The sequence below is a fragment of the Agrilus planipennis genome, unplaced genomic scaffold (assembly GCF_000699045.2).
Source record: "Agrilus planipennis isolate EAB-ADULT unplaced genomic scaffold, Apla_2.0 scaffold76, whole genome shotgun sequence".
Taxonomy (NCBI): Eukaryota; Metazoa; Arthropoda; class Insecta; order Coleoptera; family Buprestidae; genus Agrilus; species Agrilus planipennis.
This window is the reverse complement of record NW_020442430.1, coordinates 1135572-1145617: the sequence shown is the minus strand read 5'-3', so window position 1 is coordinate 1145617 and position 10046 is coordinate 1135572. Positions and strand designations below refer to the sequence as shown.

General features: G+C 34.9%; 2 protein-coding genes across 2 annotated transcripts; one reads left to right on the top strand and one right to left on the bottom strand.

The window, feature by feature from the left end:
• Positions 1-2631: 2631 nt before the first annotated feature.
• Positions 2632-3971, bottom strand: LOC112906345. The gene has a single exon (XM_025980276.1). It carries the CDS (start codon positions 3946-3948, stop codon positions 3004-3006), a length of 945 nt encoding a protein of 314 aa, XP_025836061.1. The 5' UTR covers positions 3949-3971; the 3' UTR covers positions 2632-3003.
• Positions 3972-6910: 2939 nt separating this feature from the next.
• Positions 6911-7957, top strand: LOC112906346. The gene is made up of 2 exons (XM_025980277.1): positions 6911-7771; positions 7893-7957. Exons 1-2 carry the CDS (start codon positions 6925-6927, stop codon positions 7949-7951), a joined length of 906 nt encoding a protein of 301 aa, XP_025836062.1. The 5' UTR covers positions 6911-6924; the 3' UTR covers positions 7952-7957.
• The last annotated feature ends 2089 nt before the right edge of the window (positions 7958-10046 follow it).

The window sequence follows — 10046 nt, the reverse complement described above, 5'->3', positions numbered from 1 at the left end:
CAAATATGTCTCACCACTTACGACTTAGATCCTGCTCAGTATTACACAGCTCCAGGGCTTGCGTGGGATAGTATGTTAAAATTCACTCGCGTTAGTTTACAACTTCTGACTGATATCGATATGTTAAAATTTTTTCAAAAAGGGGTACGTGGAGGAATAAGTCAATGCGTTCAAAGAATGCACTTCGCTAACAACCCTCACATCCCCGATTACAACGCGTCCGCGTGCCTACCTCCTACATTATGTATTTGGATGCTACTAATTTGTATGGACATAGTATGAGTCAAGCACTTCCTATTTCCCACTTCCGTTGGCTAACCCAAGCCGAAATTGATGAATTGAACGTTCTCTCTTTACATGCTTCTTCTGAATACGGTTACGTATTTGAAAGATGTTGAATATCCAACACCTCCATGATTCACATGCTGATCTCCCTTTTTTAGTTGAAAACATTATCTCTCCTGCTAATGTGAATGGTAAAGTCAAAAAACTGATACCAAACCTTATGAATAAGACAAAATATGTTCTTCATTATCTTACGCTTCAACAAGCCCTTCGTAATGGACTACGATTACTTAAAGTTCACAGAGTTATCCAGTTTAAACAGTCCCACTGGCTTAAACCTTTCATCGATTTAAACACTCGACAACGTAATTTGTCTGAAAATAAATTTGGGAAATCCTTCTTCAAATTAATGAATAATAGTGTTTTCGGAAAAACAATGGAGAACGTTGATAAACGAGTTGATGTAAAATTAGTCACTCATTGGCAAAATTCTGGACGCTTTCTTGGTGCGGAAAGTTTAATAGCTAAACCTAATTTCAAAAATTCTAAGATATTCACTCCCAATTTCGTAGCCATTCAGATGAATAAATTACGTATTATTTACGATAAACCTCTCTACGTTGGTTTTACTATCTTAGATTTATCAAAAGTTGTTATGTACGACTTCTACTACACCTTTCTTAAACGAAAATATCAACACAACATTTCCTTGATGTACATGGATACCGATTCCTTCATTTTGAAAGTNTACCATTTATTAATATAAAAATCTATGACTACATCACAAAGCGTTTTTTTTATGGATCCAGCTATTGTGAGATTGGTCGAGTCCTAACCATTTCACGTAAACCATATCACCTTTACGTCTTAATACTCGCTCCACCAAAAAAACGTCTGGATATGCAGCTTTCTGTAATTCCATACCATAAAATCCTCCTTTTATGTCTTCCCCTTTATCGTCCTTTAAGTAGTACATGATCGGATCAGACAATTTTATACGGCTTATTGTAAATAGTTCGTTGGACCAATTCGGTGTATAACCTTTGCTAAACGATTCACGATATTTACTTATTCGTACCCGGTCCCCCACTTTAAACTGAATTCTTCGTAAATCCACCTTTTTCGGATTGTTGTAAATACTTTTCAAAAGTGTTTCTTCATTTCGTCTATTGACTTTGCTTGGTTTCATTCCGATGGTTCTGTGAATCTTATTGTTGTATTCACTTACTATATCTTGTAATATATTCAACCATTTGTAGGATCCTTGTAAACTGAAGCGCTGCCACATTTTTGATTTTAGCGTTCTATTTACCCGTTCCACAACTGATGCTTTCTTTGTGCTATACGTTGAATAATGGTTAATTTTATATTTCTGCATTATTTTTTTCACATGTTCGTTATAAAATTCTTTTCCTAGGTCAGTTTGCATATTCTTAAGAATACGTTTATTTCTTTTGAAAATTAACTGTAAAGCTCTTCCCACATATTCACCTGTTTTCCGTTTTACTGCTTGAGCCCATACAACTTTTGAGAAAACGTCTATTATAACTAAAATATATCGAAAACCTTTATTTTATCTCGCATACGAAATCATTTCAACTAAATGGGCTTGATGTAAATCATCCAATCCTTTAACAACTACCTTACGACGCGAGAAATTAATCCTTGCAGGTTTATGCAGTTCTTTCACAACTTCCTGTTTAACGTCAGACATTCCTTTCTGTTGACGACAACTAAACAGACGATGCCTCTGTTTGTTTAGAGCTGCTCGATTTTGTACTTCCAGTTGCTGTTTGTTCTAAAGTATCCAATCTTACCTTAAGATCGTTTGCTTCTTTTTTTAATGACTCCACCATTTTCACTAACTCCTTTTCCATGTCTTCTTTCTTTTTATTGCTTACTTTAATTTCTTTCTCTGCAAATTCCATAACTTTCTTGCACTCATCTTTAATCAATGTCTTTATTAATTCGACACTCACATCTATATCTCTTTTCATGTTTGTCACAATGTCGCTCTTTAGTTTCTTCGACAATTCTTCGTCACCTTTTCTAGCAAATGTTTCTACATTTTTACACTCCGATGTAATTTTTGCTGAAAGGGTGTCCATGATTATGACGCCATTCTTTTCTATCACATCATTAACCATTTTTGTTATTTGCTTATCTCTATCATTATTATAATTTTCAATTTCTCTTCCCATATTTTTAATTAATATATCCATTTTATCATTAAATGTTTTCATCATCTTTTGATTACTTTTGGAGACAAGTGTTTTTAATTCTTCTCGTAAATCCTTCATCTTTCTATCTCCTTCACTGACAGCGTTATCCTTTACTCTTTCACATTCTATTCTGATATGTTCTTTTGTTAACCTATCCTTTTCGTCTACATATTTTTTTGTAGCTGCATGAAAGCCAGCTGTAGGCTCATTCAAGTGTATAATACGTTTATTACCCACGTCAACAAAATATAATACTTTGTCGAATGCCTTCCTAATATTCACTATATCATCTTGAGATAAAAGAAGTTTCAGCTTCTTCTCCAAAAATCGTACATTAACAGCATCATGCTCCTGCTGAGGGTCCCCGATTCTTGTTAAGCGGTTATGATTAAAATCGTGAACATTGCTAAATGCTCGCGAATATGATCGTTTTTTTTCTAACGCACGTCCGAACTTATCGATCGCCATTATCTAACTAACCACCCCCACAAATCGTTTATTCGATTATATTAGACTCCCGCAACTCTTCTAAAATTGATTGCATTTCGTTTTCATGATTTGTGTTGCCTGCTTGTTGAGAAGCAACCAATAACTTTAAACGATCACACAATTCATTAACATCATCAAAATATTTGTATTCTATCGGTTTTTCGTTGTAAGTCAACAACGATAAGCCTCCACCTTTAGAAGGCTTCGTTGTTTGCTGCCTTAAATTGTATACTGCTCCCGTACGTTTTAATATATCCGCATAGTCTCTCCGTTCTTTAATTGATGTCGGATATTCAGAACTTAATTTAAACAGTTGCTCGTATAATCCCACAGTACCTGTGTATTTAAATTTTCCATCGATTACGACGTCTGATCCATCAAAATCTATTTCAGAATCACCGATAAAAAATTTATTTGTGTCCCATTCGTATCGAACTTTGTCAAGACGGGGATTCACAACGTCAGTGTTAAATCTATCACCTTCATAGTCTTTAATAATTCCTTCTATATAGTCACGAGGTAGAGGATCGAATTCCTCCAAATATTCTCCAAATCGAGAGCTATTGATATAATCTATATATGCTTTTTTTAATTGTTCGAACTCACTGTCATCCCTTCTTGGGTCAACTTCATATACACTTTCTTCCCTTAAGAAGGAAGGAGGACCTTGAAGTATGGTAGCTGGAGCATTCGAAGGATCAAGTTTTCTAATTTTTATTGGAGTTGATGATGCTGGAATATCAACTTTCGACCAATTAACAACCTCTGGTTTTAATTCCTTTTTGATCTCTTCACCCAACTCAGATTTCAAGTGAAGAAGCGATTTTGTAATTGGTTGATAAGCTTGTTGCAATAGAAGATTCTGTCCTACCATCGATTCCTTTAACATTTGCAGTTTCCTCTTTACTGCTTTCCTAACTTTGATTAGTTCTTTCTTTGCTTTCACATCCATGCTGTTGTTATGGTTGTCTTTTAACAAGTGGTTTCATTTATATTACCTACAGTAATATATATTTATCGAATCCTATGCGATATCTCCCGTCATTTATACCACAATCCTTGTTAATAACTACAAATCCAAATTTTTCTTTCCAACATTCTCCACATATACTTTTAAATTGGTCAAAAGTCATATCTGCAGTAACATGGTCGGAAAAAACGTGTTTCAGATTTAATTCGTCTTGTTTAAACAGTATTATTAAATTAGCATTATCTCTGATTAAATGTTTAGGTATCTGAGCATATGTTTGATTTAAATAAAAAGTATCGATTGAGTTATGCCTTCCCATACTAAAATATTCTCTTATCTTACTCTGATTGTCATTCGCAACATCATCAAAGATGAATACAGAATTAGGTTTCGCCTGTGAAGGACCTATTACTTCATCAGAATTTCTAAAGGGAAAATAACCAATTCCAGCAATTGGTTGTAATAATTCATTTAAATATTTATATTTTGGTTGATATAGCGACTTTGAATAAACATAAACGTTTTCAAACCGTAAACCGTTTGGTTGCTCCAAAAGTCCTATAATCACATTTGTTTTTCCACAGTTTGAAGGTCCAGCGACGATGCATCTTATTGTTGATGGTAATAAAGGCCCATGACGATTTATTTTCGCAGCAATGTTGAAGTCGCGATTGGTTATCGGTAGAGCAGATGGATGTTGTACTATCCGCATGTTTCTTCATTATTAAACGATTTTGCTGTGTTAACGGATATATAAATTTAGAGTTAACGTTGCTTATATAGTCAGTTGGTTCGCAATAGTGAAAGCACTCACACCAAACCTAATACATGAAACGCGGCGTTCTGAATAGTATTATAGATAAGTTACCCATTGAAATACACCTCCCAGGTTATAATTTTTGTGGTCCAGGGACACGATTAAACAAACGATTAGCGAGAGGTGATATCGGTATAAATCCTCTCGACGAATATTGTAAATTGCACGATATTGTATACGCAATTTCACCAGACATTTCACAACGTCGAATAGCGGACAAGGTTTTAGCGCATCAATCTTTACGAAGACTAAAGTCATCAGACGCATCTATAGGTGAACGCTTTGCAGCTCTCGCAATTGCTTCGGCTATGAAGACTAAGGAGAAACTTGGAATGGGGCACAAACGACGACGACTACGTCGTAGTAAAAAAGGTGGTTCGATTCCGTTGACTAGAATGAATAAGAGAAAACGAATAAAAAAAGGAGGAGTTCTACCGTTTCGCAAATTAGTAACAACTGCGAAACTTGTTCTTAAGAAAAATAAACCCTTACAGTTATTAGAGGCTGCTAAAATTGCACTGAATCAAATTCGAAAACTTGGAAAACGATCTAAATTTCCTAGAATCATCCCCATTCCAAAGACAGGTGGTTTTTTACCGTTAATTCCGATTTTTGCGGGACTATCGGCACTTGGAGCTCTTTCTGGTGGTGCTGCTGGAATTGCTAAAGCTGTACAAGATGCTAAATCAGCGCAGCAACAACTAGAAGAAGCTAAACGTCATAACACTTCAATGGAAGCCATTGCTCTTGGGAAAAATATTTCCATACAACCTTCCCGTAAAGGTTTCGGTTTATACCTTAAACCGTTTCAACAAAAAAAAACACAAATTTTTTCCTGAAATTGCCTAATCATCCTCTAACAGATTCAGATTTACACAATTACATTCGCTATTTACAAATTCCACATTTTCGTGGAATCTTCATGCGTAACGAATTACCAAGAAAAGTTAAAAGATATGAAAGTGGAATTGTTAATTTAGATACCGGAACTGGTACACATTGGACAGCGTATGTAAAACGAAACAGCAAAGCTATTTACTTTGACAGTTTTGGTAATCTCCGTCCGCCTAAAGAATTGGTTCAATATTTACAATCTGCTGGACCTTGCGATATCACTTATAACTACAATCGTGTTCAGAACCCCACCGATTTTAACTGTGGTCATTTAGTTCTCCAATTCCTGCAGAAGATTACGTAAATCCTTTTTTAATACAAACCATTAAAATTTCTTCTCTGTATTAAACAGAACGTTAAACCGAAAACATGTCTTACACATTCGCCTTGACTGCTACAACGTCGGAGCTACTAATGATAATAAGTCCACCGATTGTTTTAAGCGATGATGATGAATATCAAATAGCATTATTAAATTTTGAAGCCTACAACAGCATTCCCAATATTGATGAAAATAACAACAAATTTTATTTTGAAGATTCTAAGAAACCAGTCGTAGTTCTTCCGGAAGGATCATATGAAATTGATGATATTAATAATTTTCTTCAGGAGAAATTGGGAGATACTAATGATAGCATTCACTTGTCTGGAGACAATACTACATTAAAAAGTCGTATAAAGAGTACCAAAAATGTTGACTTTACTCCAACAGATTCTCCGGCGAAGATATTGGGTTTTGAAAATAAACTTCTATCATCGCTTCAAGAGGAGTCCGATCATGTAGCTGACATTTTCAAGGTAAACGCAATTTCAGTAACATGTAACCTTGTATCTAACTCCTATATACATACTAATGATGCTACTAAAGGACAAGATGGACATATATTACATCAATTCTTTCCAAATGTACCTCCCGGATTTAAAATTGTAGAGAATCCCACAAGTCTTATATATTTATCTATCAACACACGTGTCATCGATTACATTTCCCTTAAAATAGTTGATCAAGACGGTAATCTTGTTAATTTCCGTGGAGAGCGTGTTACAGTAAGACTTCACTTACGAAAACTATAACATGGTTGCGCGATACAACTGTGTCCAACGTTATTCCAACAAAAATACTACTATAAAACGATCACCACACTCTGAGACGTTTATTTCGCTTACACCCGTTCAGCGATTAACACCGTCTAATAAACAGTTCCTTAAATCTTTGGGGTTGCGATTGAAAAAGGTGAAAAGTTAAAATGGTTGCAGAAATACTAAATGTCACCGAGAAAGCAGTCTTCGACAACGCTATTATTAACGCTGATAAACATACTCATCAACCCTATGCTAATTCAACTTTTAAAAATAATGATACCATACGCATTCCAATAGAAAATGAAGATGTTTACACCTTACCTTGCGGTAGTTTCCTATACATAGAAGGACGTTTACTGAAAAAGGATGGAACTGTACCAACTAATACTACTTTTATCAATAACGGAATTCTATACCTATTTGATGAAATTCGATATGAATTGGGAGGAAAAGTTATTGATCGAGTCCGAAATCCTGGTATGACTACAACAATGAAAGGCTATGCGTCTTACAATGAAAATGAAAGTAAACGTCTCATTAATAGTGGATGGTTGCCTCCTGCTTTAGGTGCTGTAAAAGGAGTTGCCCTTCATACCAGAAATCTGATTGATACAAACGGTTACTTCAACGTTTGTATTCCTCTTCGTATGATTTTAGGGTTTGGAGAAGACTTTCGAAAAATAATACTCAACATACGACAAGAATTAGTTCTAGTTCGCAGCAGTACTGACAATAATGCCCTCTTTTGCTCAGCAACACCGGCTGAAGAGGTTGATGTCCATTTGGATCAGATATGTTGGAAAATTCCTCATGTATCTGTTGCTGACGCTGAACGTTTGAAATTATTACGTTACGTTGATCGCAATTTAAATATGGAACTTTCTTTTCGTAGTTGGGAACTACATGAATATCCCTTACTTAACCAATCATATTCTCACAACTGGGCTGTGAAAACTACATCACAGTTGGAAAAACCTCGCTTCATTATTTTCGGTTTTCAAACCGATAAAGGTAATGATATTACAAAAAATAAGAGTGTTTTCGATCACTGCAACCTAACAAATTTTAAAGTTCACTTAGGATCCACTATGTACCCGTATGATAATTTGAATTTAGATTTTGATCTTTCCAGATTTGCTGTTTTGTACGAAATGTATGTTAATTTTCAACAATCGTATTATGGTAATGTAAGTGAACCCTTATTCGATCCTAAGGAATTTCGAACAATTGCTCCTCTTGTAATAGTAGACTGCTCTTATCAAAATGAAATTGTGAAATCTGGAAGTATCGATATTCGTTTAGAAATTCAAACTAAACGCAATATACCAGATAAAACAGCAGCTTACTGTTTAATCATTCATGATCGTGTGATACGTTACAATCCCTCTACAAACTTGGTTCAAGAAGTATAAAACCCAATGACTACATCCATACTTCACTTTCTTTACCGGTACTGAACAGTGAGCACGATGACTTTCATACTAGATGTACAAGGTTTTCAATGTTGTGAGAATCGATTTGTTTTCAAGGAAGTAGCTATTGTTGCGCTAAAAGAAGAACCAATTTATCATTTCACATTTCAGCCACCATTTCCCTGGGACGCCCTCCCAGTTCGTTACAGAAGTCAAAATCGTTGGTTAACCAGAAATTTTCATGGGTTATATTGGGATGACGGTGATGTTCCATACTCTACGATTTATGATAGTATTCATCCTATATTGATGGAGTCAACAATTGTATATGTTAAGGGATTACAAAAGAAAATGTGGTTATTGGAATACTTTCCTAATGTTAACTTTGTTAACATTGAAGACATCGAATGTCCATCTCTCTTAAGTCTAGCAGCTGATTTTAAAGTAAACGTGTGTTCTTATCATATATTTAAAACAGCTATAGAACCAACTTGTGCTTACAAAAATGTTCTTTTATTAAAATATTGGTTGTCTTTACACTCATAAAATCATTTAAACAAATAAAACACATTAAAATAAAATATAGATTTTTTATTCTCTTACATAACGCTATATATTTTACATTTGTATTTCTATATCAACTGCTTTTCCGACAAATCCTTTGAGTCGAATTGATGGATGACCCACTTTTTTATCTATTTTATCGTTTATATCCTCGATTTCTGCATCCGTAAAAGCTTCTGCATGTCTGCAGGAAAGAAATATAACAAAGCTGTACAAATCAGCTAACAGACGAGGACCCCATTTTGTGTGAACCTTTTTGAAGCGTTGTACGGGATACGTTTGATTCACTTCCAATGATGTTAGAGAACGTATTTCTTTTTCTTCATAACCCACCCGCACACTATTAAACTTTTCGATAAAGCTTTCCATGTTTACTAACTTACACACTCAACTCTTCTAAACTTCTACTGCTCCTTCACTCATTCGCGTAACTTATGTACCTAAAACCCCTTCCACTAAAACAAGTCTCTCTGGAGGGGCAGTGCAATAAGAACACGTTCTTCGTATTCATCATCTTAGTTGTAATGGAAAAACCAATCATGATCAGTGTATCGTCGTTGCTGATTTTAACATATTTATATAACAACACCCTCTACATTTCACGACCTGATAATACAATTGGTGATCAAGCCTATGTTTGTAAAAATTTTAATAAAGATATTGATGTGCCTTGTGCATGGATGAAAAATTGGGGATCTGTTATTTTAAAAAATGTGAATGGTACAAATGTTTATACCATTGAAAACGTGGAAAACCTGCACTCTGTAAAACTTGCATTCATTGAAAAAGATGGACAGTCTCGAAAATACGTTGAAAGCCGATGGATTCACCTTCATGAGGCTGAAAACAGAGAGGGCTCTGTATCAAATGGTTACATCACCGACTCTTTCCTATTTCTACAAGTTGTAAGCACTAATAATGTAATTTTATTATTCGATATTTTGATTGTAGCACTCATATAGTTTATTTATTTCAAAATAAAGAATCGTTAACCTTAACAACATTTCATTTAATTGTCGACATAACATTTAACTGTCCAACTCAACCACCTTCTCCCTCCTCCTAACGTATTCCTACTTCTTTCCCTCTCACAACCAAATAACTTCTATTAAAAACCGCATTCTTTGTAGTATAAATACAACCAATATACGTATTAATGTTTACACTCACTGACATCGTCAAGAGCAAATAACATCATGTGACCAGTAACAGCAACCGTTTAATAGCAACCATTTAACAGTTACACGTTTCGTCACTTACCTACCCCTCTGTGCTAGAATCGGTTATCTTACTCCACTCCTGCAAATTCA